The 12,317-nt window shown below is 42.1% G+C and overlaps 1 protein-coding gene and 1 long non-coding RNA gene across 2 annotated transcripts in view; one reads left to right on the top strand and one right to left on the bottom strand.

Moving 5' to 3' along the window:
* LOC141132201 (uncharacterized) overlaps positions 1-12,317 on the bottom strand; it is a 154,894-nt gene that overhangs the window by 25,778 nt on the left and 116,799 nt on the right. The window contains exons 4-5 of the long non-coding RNA XR_012242868.1: positions 6,713-6,782; positions 6,337-6,419 (exon numbers count right to left, since the gene is read on the bottom strand). This is a non-coding gene — a long non-coding RNA (uncharacterized lncRNA). The remainder of the gene's footprint in view (positions 1-6,336; positions 6,420-6,712; positions 6,783-12,317) is intronic.
* The window catches only part of LOC141132186 (phospholipid-transporting ATPase IC-like), a 148,056-nt gene that overhangs the window by 57,727 nt on the left and 78,012 nt on the right, over positions 1-12,317 (top strand). The window contains exon 2 of the mRNA XM_073620300.1: positions 3,502-3,691. Coding sequence (XP_073476401.1) covers positions 3,514-3,691 — 178 coding nt within the window. The 5' untranslated portion in view covers positions 3,502-3,513. The remainder of the gene's footprint in view (positions 1-3,501; positions 3,692-12,317) is intronic.

The raw sequence follows: 12,317 nt of genomic DNA, 5'->3' as shown, positions 1-12,317 counted from the left end.
AGAGGTTCTGGAAAAGTCCTGGAGGAGAGTGTAGGAGGAGGCAACAAGGGAGCTAGAGAGCTGAATGTCTAAAGCCGGTTACACCGTGGGTTGAATGGGAAAAAAACTGTCAGCTCCAGCCGGAGCTACTGTACTAACCATGCAAGGTTAGTTCAGCGATCTCTCCTGCTGAGCTGTTGTGTTCTGACAGGGGGACGGTCCCCCTGCCAGAACACTCCGATCAACGCTCTCTGTCATTGGCTGAGAGCGCTGATCAGGACTTGGTCGGATGCTGGTTTTCTAGCATGCACGTCTGACAGACCAACCTACACACAGCCTGTGTGTACAGGGCTTTTGAAGGAGGAGTGGAGCAGACGATTTGGGCGATATCTGGAGATGAGGTTGATGATGTAACTGGGGGCAGTGTTGTGGATGTCTGTGTGCCTTGTAGTTAGTATTTTGAATTTTATATGTTGGGCTAGTGGAAGCCAGTGAAGTGATTGGCGGAGATCTGTTGAGCTGCATCAATCTGCAAAGACCATGTTGTCTCAATGCAAGGGCACACAGAAAACAATTGTTTTCTGTGTGTCCTGATTACACCATAATACTGAGCTGAAGTGCACCTCAACAAAAGCCAGCGGATAGAGTGGTGAGAAACAGTGCTGGGCTGTCAGTGCTGGAGGAGGATAAATACAGAAGTGAGTTTTGCGTAATGTGAAATCTTGCCCGTTATGGGGCCTGGCAAGAACTGCCTACCTTTTTTAGCCTATTTAAAAACCTTGTAAAAAAACTTTTTTGCAGGACTAAAAGCACGGGTAGAACCTTCATCTGACACATCTGGATGTATTGGATGCCTGCATCTCCATGCTGTGCCTGCTGTGGCTATGCCACCTTTCTTCCCAGGGACGCTATGTCACTACTGTGTCCTATGCAGCTCTGAATGGATGCTCTAGTGCAGTAATGACTAAAGGAGAGGCACAGAATGCAGCAAGGAGATCCAGGCACCAGCACACCTAGAAGTGTCTTGCTGAAGGTTCTACCAGTGCTTCTAGTCCAGCAAGCTAGTGAGGATTGGATTAAGTGGAGACAGTAATGGTTAGTATAAAAAATGTGTTTTACATGGTTGTGTGTGTTTAATATTTTTCAAAAGTTACAACAGAGTCAACAAATTATTACACTGAAGCCTTACCCTCAAATGACAAACTGGGTGGCCACCAAGGAGGCAAACCTATCTCCTCAGTTCAAGGTCGATGACTTGGGGCCAGTGTCAACAAGCTTTGGGCTGTGTTGATGAGGTAGCTTTTGACATGCGTTTGACATTCTTCTGAGATTGTTCATAATTCATTGACAGATGTAAACTATTTCTGATATGTACAAAAGCCTGTCGATGTAAGGCTTTAAAGCTGGCAGTGCATGTACATTCTATCTGACAACCATCTTTTTCATCTGTCTCCCAAAGATATCCACGTTTTTCTCTGATTCCTTATTCCCACCACAGATCTCCTCTGAGTGCAACACCAGCTCACAGCTGGCCTTCAACTAAGGGTACTCGATGTACATTACATCTTCCTGTACTAAACCAGCCATTGTCAACCAGTGTTCCATGGAACCCTAGGTTTCCTCAGAGGTTTTTAGGGGTTCTTGAAGCTGTGGCTAATTGATCTCCCATCTCATGGTGCCTGCGTAGTTCCAGGGCCAACACAACTTGGCAAAACCAGCAGTATATCACCAATGATTTTTTAGCTGTCTGTAAGGGATTTACCACTATATAAGGGTTGCATTATTTCTACTGACCACCAATGTAAGGTGCATTTTTCCCATTGAAACCCCATGAATTGTTTATTGTAACGCTTCCTAGATGCCTTAAAATTATTTTAGGGGTTCCTCTGTGGTAAAAATGTTGAGAAATGCTATGTACTACTATACAAAGCAATAAAGCTCTCCTCTAGCACACTCTTCAGCTAGTTGTCACTAAAACCCATTTAAACAGTTGTAACATCTCCTGTCAAAAACTGAGGATTTTGTTGCATACATTGCCACGGCCAGGCAGCCATGAGAAGTGTGCTTCTGTAGTTCGGAACTCTGACAGTTTTTGGTTCACACTTTTAAACTGTTTCTTTTAAGTATAGTGATTTGAGTGACTTTGATAAGGGCCAGATTGTAATAGCACGACTGGGTCAGAGCAACTCCAAAACTGCAGCTCTTGTGGGATGTTTCTGGTCTGCGGTAGTTAGGACCAACCAAAAGTGATCCAAGAAGGGAAAACCGGTGACATGACTACAGGGTCATGTGCGGCCAAGGCTCATTTTGATTCATGTGGAGATTGAAGGCTGGCCCATGTAGTCTGATCCAATGGAAGAGCTACTGTAGCTCAAATTGCTCAAAAAGTTGAGCCTGGTTCTTACAGAAAGGTGTCTAAACACACAGTGCATCACAGTTTGTTGCGTATCTGTGTAGTCAGACCGGTCATGCTGACCTGCACGTGTGGATGGGCTGGGTGCTTGTTGCAGGAGAAGACCTTGCCCCAGAATGCACTATAGGAAGAAGGCTAGCCCAAGAAGGCAGCTTGAATTAAATGGTCTGCTTCTGAGAGCTTAGTGCCAGATACCACCGCATACCTTTTTAGAGGTCTACTGGAGTCCATGCCTTCATGGGTCAGGGCTGTCTTGGTGGTAAAAGGGGGACCTACGCAATATTAGGTGGCTATGGTGGGTGGTCATAATGTTATGGGTAAGTGGTTTATGTATCTTATTTAAAGCGGAACTTAAGCCATTTTTTCATCTTTTAAATCCTCTGCCCTTGTTTTTTTAACTTTGGATAGTAAAACATTTTTTTTTCTGCCAGCAAATACCTTATACAGCCCACTTCCTGTTTCTTGTCTGGTAAAAAGCCTAGGCTTATGACATCATGCACCTCTCTCTCGCTCTCTCGAATGAGTCATAAGAGGGCCAATGAGAGCTGCAGAGCTGGAGGTGTGTGTCTGTGTAAATCCAGGAAGTGAACAGACAGCAGCTTCAGCTGCCCACAGTTAAAATGGTTGCAGCCAGACTCGGTGGAGAGAGATTTCTGCAGCATATTTGGCAAGTACAGAATCGCAGTATATTTAAATCATTATGGAGGGAAGTTTCAGGATGGTAAAGATGTGTTTATTACAAAATATGTGAGAAGACTGCAGTTCCTCGTTAAGAATAATGATTGGACCTACAGATCGTTTATTAATGCCACTAAGCCAACTATGCATCTGTTGGATGTACCATTAACCCAATAGAAGCACAGTTTTTCATGCACTGTTCTGACAATGGTCAAATGAACAACACGACTAAAACAGCTGTATCAAAGTTTGGAGTAAATGGCTGGATCTGTGCTTTTAAACCAGCCATTCCATATACACAGTTGGTCCAGGAACATATAAAAATCTACCTTTGCATTTTTTTTTTTTTTTTTTTTTTTTTTATTTTTAGGATTTGGGCTTTAAATGTTCTTTTTATGTCTGTTAGCTCAACACTGTTCTTTTCTTAACAGGTTGCAGACATCATGGACACAGATTATGATGATACAACATGTGACGAGGATTCACAGGTCCCGAATGATGAAGTTGTCCCATACAGTGATGATGAAACTGATGATGAGTTAGAATCTCCAGATTCTCCTGAACCAGAACAAAACCGAATCAATAAACAAGCAGAACAGAACCGTGAGCAAGCCCCTAAAGGTGAGGATTGGCTCTAAAGAATGTCAGCGCTGACTATGCCATTATTAAGTATAGCCAATCTCCTACTGCTCAAAAAACATACTGATGGAGAAATGTTTGTTTTACTGATAAAATGTGCATTTGACACCCTGAGAGATGTCTAGTGACCATCTATGAACTGAGAGAGACTGCTATAGGGCATTGGCCAGCTGTGAGAGACTGCTATAGGGCATTGGTGCGCTGTGACAGATTGCTAGATGCCATTGGCATGCTGTGAGAGAATGCTAGAGTTCATCTGTGCACCAAGAGACTGTCAGAGGTAGTCTGTGTGCCGCGAGAGACTGCTAGTGGCCATAAGCATTGGAGTGGGTCCCAGAAGCACTGTTTTTTTTATACTACATTTCCCTCTCTACTTAAAGCGGGGGTCCACCTATCTATCGTTTTTTTTTTTTTTTTTTTTGAGTTCATTCACAAACTTTTCTTCTCAGCATTACATACTCACATATTGTGTGTAATATGTCCGCCTGTGTCAGATTTTGTCGGAAAGAATAACTTATATTATTCACTGCAGGCGGTTTCCATCTTCATTGTGGGCATTTGAAGCCCACAAGCATTTATTTCCTGGATGTGGTGAATGCTGTGCTCCCAGCATTCACCGCTCGTTCCCGCACATGCTCAGTGGCATCCTGGGAAGCCTGAGACTAGCTCCCAGGAGTCTGGGAGAGGCTAGAAACACGCCTACTCCCACGGGAGGAGAACCAGGAAGTGCAAAGAAGAATAGAAAAATAAAAGGTAATTACGGCGATTTCAATTTTTTTAAACGGCATGTCAGCATCTAGGCAAGGAAGAGAATACATACAGATATTGTTCAAAATTTGGGTGGAACTCCGCTTTAATGCTTAGCTAGGGCATGGGAGGTTTAAAAAGTGAGAACTGTTATATCCCGTACACACAATCGAACATTCCGACAACAAAATCCATGTTTTTTTTTCCGACGGATGTTGGCTCAAACTTGTCTTGCATACACACGGTCACACAAATCTTGTCAGTAATTCCAAACGTCAAGAACGCGGTGACGTACGACGAGCCGAGAAAAATGAAGTTCAATAGCCAGTGCAGCTCTTATGCTTGATTCTGAGCATGCATGGAATTTTGTGTGTCGGAATTGTGTACACACGATCGGAATTTCCATCAACAGATTTTGTTGTCGAAAAATTTGAGATCCAGATCTGAAATTTTGTTTGTCAGCCATTCCGACGGAAAATGTCCGATGTAGCCTACACATGGTCGCAATTTCTGACAACAAGCTCCTATAGAACTTTTCCCGTTGGAAAATCCGACCGCATGTACGCGGAATTGGTGTCTACCCCCTAACACACATACTGTATGCAGCAGAACCTCGGCTCTATTTAGCTCTGGCAGCAAATCTCCTGTTATTACTACTGGCTCAGTCGCCAGTGTTTTTTTTTATTTATATTTTTTTATCTATTTCATGTGTGACCTTAGTTGACCTCAGGGTTTTTATCCACTGCCCGCAAAAGTACAAGCTTTAGACAACCATGTCTAACCACAAGTGTTAATAAGCCCTTATAAAGGACCACTTAAAAAAAAAAAAAAAAACTTGTTAGACAAACATTGCTTTTATGGCCAAAACCTAGGCCGTTCTGATGAGCAAAGTTATTTTGATGGGAAGCCAGATTAAAAAACGGAAATTGCTGCAAAAATGAAAAAAAAGCAGTTTTCATTTGGAGAGTGTCAAGGACTTTTTTCAATACGCAACGACTGAAAAAAAGCATAGAGGTGAACGTGTCCCTCAGGAAACCATGTTAAATAAACTGTAGTGCGTTTTGGAAAAAGCATCAAAAAACAAATAGGTGTGAACCAGGCCTAAGAGGTAGTAGTAGTAGTAGTAGTAGTAGTAGTAGTAGTAGTAGTAGTAGTAGTAGTAGTAGTAGTAGTAGTAGTAGTAGTAGTAGTAGTAGTAGTAGTAGTAGTAGTAGTAGTAGTAGTAGTAGTAGTAGTAGTAGTAGTAGTAGTAGTAGTAGTAGTAGTAGTAGTAGTAGTAGTAGTAGTAGTAGTAGTAGTAGTAGTAGTAGTAGTAGTAGTAGTAGTAGTAAGTTTTTTATCGCCTGTCAAAATGGGGTTAAAAAAAACCCCCTAAAATTAGCCCTGTATAGTACAAGAAGAGCAGATAATCGCTACTATAAGGGGTCCAGTTATACTGTGAAAGTAATATATATTACTTGATGAGATATCTATCACTAATATGCACAATACTGGTAAAATTTAAATGTAATTTGAATGCCTTATATTACCTCCAGTCTATCAGACTCCACCTTCTCTGGATTCAGATGCTGATCTTCCCTGCACAGTCTTTAAAGTGATTTTTTTTTTTTTTTAAACAACAAACATGTTATACTTACCTGCTCTGTGTAATGGTTTTGCACAGAGCAGCCCTGATTCTCCTCTTCTGGGGTCCCTCACGGGCGCGTCTGGCTCCTCCTCCTGCCTCCAAAGTGCCCCTATAGCAAGCTGCAAAATGTAATATAGAGTGCCCCAATAGCAAGGTGAAAACTCCTGACTTTAGAACCACTAACTTCCTGCCCAGGACTACATGTCCCATGAGGCATTGCTCCTCACACATTCACAGGTTCTCAGGCACTTACTGACATGTATGGACGGTGTACTTGGCTGTATGTGTGCTGCACTGTGTCTTCTGACATGTATGGACCCTCACTTCGATGGTCACCTGTCAAATAGAAAGTAAGGTTGAGCCTTCTGAACAGTGAAATAGACAGCCAGAAATAAAAACCCGATCAAGGATCTGTCTCATGCTTTGATGAGAGTGCATGACCAACAGATGCTGTAAAAATCCAAAAGCTAGCATGTATTTGTGCAACAAAGTGTAAAACACTGACATTTCACAGACCCTATGTTCCCCTTTATCAAGGTGTCAACCTGAGAAAGGGGACCTTTTTTTTTTTTTTGCACAAGCTATGTAGTTATTGCAATTGATTTGAGTTTTGATTTGTTATCTGTTACCTTTTGGAGCACTGTCCGTTTTTGTGTTGTGGCAATAAACACCAGATAGAAGTTCTAACCTCTTCACACTCTAAAAAAAAAAAAAAAAAAAAAAAATAAAAAAATGAATTGGCTTTGGACACAATCTAAGTCTTCACCGAGTTTCGGTGGACGACATCCTAAATGAAGTACATTTGCTTAAGGCCGTCCTTCTGAACTGTATTGGGGTTATGACCATTTTGCCAATGGAAACAATACTTCCTGGAGTACTTAAAGAATATAGCTAAATGGTAAAAAAAGTGATTTGGCCATGGCTCAGTTACAGCGTGACTATTGTTAGTTATGAACCACAATGGCTTACACATGCCAGCCTTTATTTCTAAACTGTATGCTGACAGCTCGACAAATCCTGCAGGTTCGTCCTGAATAATTCACATTGATACCTGCAGACTGGCAGCTTGTGTGAATGAGGAGAGGAACACTACACTCATCTCGCCAACCTTAAATTGTTATGTAACCAAAAGAGCATTACTTTGTTTTGGAAAGGTGATGTTTAAGCTCTATGCTCCAGCCCAGCACAGTGAAAAAGTCCTTTGGCACCCTAGACGAAAAGCCAATGGGCACTCCCCTACATGAACTACCCTCTTGCCTTTTTTGTGGCCTCTCCACTGGGCCCGCCTTGCTCTACCCACCCATATTAACTAAGTTCTATCCAAGTTTTTTGAGCTCCGTCAATTCTTCATCTGGCCACTGAAAAGCCGTTTGCTTGTGGTGGAGTATTGCATTACCTTTTTATAGAGCAGAATATAGTAGGAAGTCCTTCATGAGTTCCTACACTATTGTATTCCAAATGAAAAAACAACCCCTCCCAGGTTACTCTTCTTAAAAGCAGCAATCCTTATTTAATCTATATTGGATAAAGGAAGTTGTTTAAGTATGTAGTACTTGTTATTGGATTACTTTAACCCAGTGGTAATGTGTTGCGCAAAAACACAGCTATTAATAACAGGAATATTTCAAAAGAAACTTGCGCCAGAGTTCCCCCTCCTGTTACTGCTCTATTAACCCTGAGAAACCTTACTAAACTGTTTAAAGGGGATTACCCCTTTAAAAGAAATTACCATATCTTTTGCCTGTATGTGTGGTCTGCTCCTTGGCAAATAGTTGATTGCCACGCATGGCTTTCAATACCATTTCTATGAGGATGACACACAAATCTATCCCTCTACCCCTCAGCTCACTCCATCTGTCTCCTCACATATCACCAACTTACTAACAGACATATCAGTCTGGATGTCGCACCACTTCCTCATATTCAACCTATCCAAAACCGAGCTCATGATATTTCCTCCCCTACATGCCTCTTCCTCAGATTTTTCTGTCAAAATCAGTGGCTCAACTATCAAACTGTACCCCCCCTAGGTGTAATCCTGGACTCTGAACTATCCTTTTGGTGCCACATCCAATCACTGTCCATAGCTTCCCACCTCAACCTACAACATCTCCAAGATACGCCCCTTCCTAACCAATGACACCACAGAGATTCTAAATGCACTCCTTGGTCATCTCTTGCCTCAACTACTGCAACTCTCCTTTATTGGCTTACCTTTGAATAGACTATCCACCCCCCCCCCCCCCCCGAATGCTGATGACAGGCTTATCCACCTAACAAACCGCTCGGTGTCCGCTATCCCTCTCTGCCAATCCCTCTATTGGCTTCCACTCAACCACGAACTAAACTCAAGTTACCAACAATAACTTACAAAGCCATCCACAATTTGGCCCCCCAGCTGCATCACTAACCTAGTCTCCAAAATATCAACCAAAACCTCCTCTTTTCTAGCTCCCTCCCCCCCCCCCATGCTCACCTCCAGGACTTCTCCCAAGCCCCACCCATCCTCTGGAACTTCCTACCCCAATCTGTCTGACTCTCCTACGGTCTTTCAGATAATCCCTGAAAACTCATCTCTTCAGAGAAGCCTATCTGGCCCCCTCCTAACAACTGTACATTTATTTTCTCCATCAGCTCACCCCCCACAATTATCACATCTTGCCCCTTTTTCCTATATTGTAAGCTCTAACGAGCAGGGCTCTCTGATTCCTACTGTATGGTAGTGGTAGGGTCTGCCCTCAAGTTGTAAAGCGTTGCGTAAGCTGTCGGCGCTATATAAATCCTGAAGAATAATAATACAAAAACTATTACATATTTGGTAAATTTGGAGAGATTAAACCGCTAAATGCCTATGCAAATCTAGACTCCTCCTCCTCTTTTAAGCTAAATCTCCACTATTCACTATCCTCAACTATTACTTCAAAGGGAGCAGTGCCAGCTTTAGTAATGAGGATCGGTTATCATTGGGTTTTGGAGCTGACCTATAGACTTGTTTTACTGTGAGGAACAGTAATGGCTGATCACTGCGCAGTACTACTGAACAGCAACTGTATGTATAACAAGCAAATTTAGCCATCCCCATTTACCTGTACAGTTACAAGTCATACACAGAAGATCAAACCAAATTGTAAAACATATATTACATCTTTATATGTAGCACCCTCCTAGTTAGGGTGTTAGTAGTATTGAGGCAATTTTTAGTTTTTTGATCCTCTGTAGCCAGTGAAGCGAAGTCTGCTTGCTTTTTGGCTGTTCTGGTTTCTGCTTTTCCCTTGTTTCTAGTGAGTTCTAGAATTTAATGGGTTGAAAGACTAATCCTGAATCTGCATATTCATACAGCCTCAGCCAATCACTGGAAGTAAGTGTGACCAGTAGGGGGCTGAGTTGTATATAAATGAGTTGGAGCCTGGAACAGCAAGGCTTATTTTGCCCTGTGGGAGAAGACCCAGCCTGAGTAGGCCATTGGGGTCCCAGCTGTGGGAGAGGTGAAGAACCCATGTCTAAAGTTGCTGGGAGCAGTCTGGAGGAAGTCCAGACTAGGGGCAGCACAGTGGTGTAGTGGGTAGCACTCTCGCCTAGCAGTAAAAAGGGTCCCTGGTTCGAATCCCAACCACGACACTACCTGCCTGGAGTTTGCATGTTCTCCCTGTGCCTGCGTGGGTTTCCTCCAGGTACTCCAAAGACATGCTGGTAGGTTATGAAAGATTGAAAAATCGGGGTATGTGGCGCTGCCTTATCAGGGTACCTAATAAAAAATAATCCGTGCTCATAAGTGCAGAGCAACAATTACTCAGCCAGAAACCATGTGTATGTGAGTGTGGGTATACACCTTTTACACCTTTAGTGCTAGTATTACAAACCCATACCATACTCTTACATATATCTATAGTGCAATTGCCATCCGTGCCAGTATGGCTAATAGTAATAATTAATTAAATAAACAATATATATAAAAAAAACTCTAATCACCACCACCTCTTGCTAAGAGAGGAATCTATCCACTAGAAATCCCCCCTGCAACTGATGTGATATCCAATCTCAAAAGTGTCCTTAATCAATACGTGCAGATATCCAAATTCTGTGTTAATCCACTTTTCCATCCACATTCACAATAAGTGGATGGGGGACATAAGTCTTATATCAGTTCATCAAATGTGCCAGAATAATGCAAAAAGTATTGTAAAAAATATATATAAAATAAATAAGGAAAAAACTGCAAAAAGCTGTATGATTCCAGCATAAGCACAAAAATAAAATATGCACTAATTTTGCATATATATATATATATATGTATATATGTGTGTGTGTGTGTATATATATATAATGTATGTATATATATGTATATGTGTGTGTGTGTGTGTGTGTGTGTATATATATATATATATATATATATATATGTATATATGTATGTGTGTGTGTGTGTGTGTGTGTGTGTGTGTGTGTGTGTGTGTTCCAGCAAAAAGCAACGATCTGTGATTGGTGACTTTCGTGAAGAAGGCAACTGATATCCGGTGACTTGCGGTGCTCCCCCTCAAAAATCCCCACTCACCAGCTCCCTACACCCCTGCAGGGGTAATAGGCATGTAGTACCAGGCAGAAGAGTAGTCCCAGTGGGCCTGTCCCCAGGTGCTTCCGCTCTAGATGTAGTATGTCCGTCCATGGTTTTTGGTCATCCTCATAAGGAAGAAACAGGGCTCCATAGTGTGATAACGTTCAAAATTTACTTTAATAAAGCTATCATCAAGCAGCACATAAAATAAAATAAATAAAATGCTAAAATATAATATAAAAGTCCGGGCTTCTATTGTAGAGGCCAGATATTCACACTGCGTGAAGGAAAAGCTGTACGGAGAGAGCTTGTGGATGTAAACCCATCAGCTGAGCCGCGTGCGCCTCAGCTGCGTTCCACACGTAGCTACGCACCTACGTCACATGCGGAAGAGGAAAGAGTGTGGAACGCAGCTGATATCTGCACGTATTGATTAATGACACTTTTGAGATTGGATATCACATCAGTTGCAGAGGGGATTTCTAGTGGATAGATTCCTCTCTTAGCAAGAGGTGGTGGTGATTAGAGTTTTTTTTATATAGATTGTTTAATTAATTATTACTATTCGCCATACTGGCACGGATGGCAATTGCACTATAGATATATGTAAGAGTATGGTATGGGTTTGTAATACTAGCACTAAAGGTGTAAAAGGTGTATACCCACACTCACATACACATGGTTTCTGACTGAGTGATTGTTGCTCTGCATTTATGAGCACGGATTATTTTTATTAGGTACCCTGATAAGGCAGCGCCACATACCCCGATGTTTCAATCTTTCATACCATTAACCTCACCTCCTAGGGGGTGCGTGCAAGGGGAGGCTGCAAACCTTAGTCCGTGAGCGTGGAAACCCTTCCTCGTCATGCTGGTAGGTTAATTGGCTTCTGTCCAAAATTGGCCCTAGTATATGAATGTGAGTTGGGGACCTTGGATTGTGGGCTCCTTGAGGGTAGGGACAGGTTGAACTGGATGGACTGGTGTCTTTATTCAACCTTACTAACCATGTAACTAAGTCTACAGAGGTCTGATCTGGAAGTTCACAACACAGAAGCTGGCTGGTACGAAAAGCGTTTAAGTACACAGGACATAGTGAGTACTGGCCTGGGAAAGATCCTAGAGACTGTCCTTGTTAACCCTTAATAGACTGTCCTAGACTTTCTGGCTTGCATTGGAGTCCACTGAGCTGTAGTATACTTGGCGCAGGTCTCTGGAGGGGTTTCACCTTGAAGAATCAGCCACAGCTAGTGGGTGTCCTCTATTATACTGTGCACTAAAATTGGAGTATCCCAAGGCTTACCCTGCACACTAACCAAGTTCAACCAGCATTAGACTACTAAAATGCATGCACTGCCTTTATCTTGAGTTGTGAGACTCTGGACTACTGTGTGCCTGGCTCATAGGGAATGGAACCTGGGACAAAACTGCCAGCCTGGTCTGGGGTCTGTGCTACATATACATAATCAGTCACAAAAAGACTATTCACAATCAGATGCAGTCGTTTTGAGTAAAAAGATACAACCTTTAGTTTAAATTAAAAACAAAAAATATATAATTTTTCCTTTTGATTTGTGCATTTTAATAGCCTTCTTTAGTGGAAAGTAATATATAGTGTGTTTGTTTGTCATTTTTGTAAATGCCTGATATTGATATTCAATGTATTTTATATCTGTCTTCATCTCG

The sequence above is a fragment of the Aquarana catesbeiana genome, linkage group LG01, assembly GCF_042186555.1.
Source record: "Aquarana catesbeiana isolate 2022-GZ linkage group LG01, ASM4218655v1, whole genome shotgun sequence".
In the NCBI taxonomy this organism is placed as follows: domain Eukaryota; kingdom Metazoa; phylum Chordata; class Amphibia; order Anura; family Ranidae; genus Aquarana; species Aquarana catesbeiana.
Note: the sequence above shows the minus strand (reverse complement) of the source record. Positions and strands in the feature narration are given on the sequence as shown.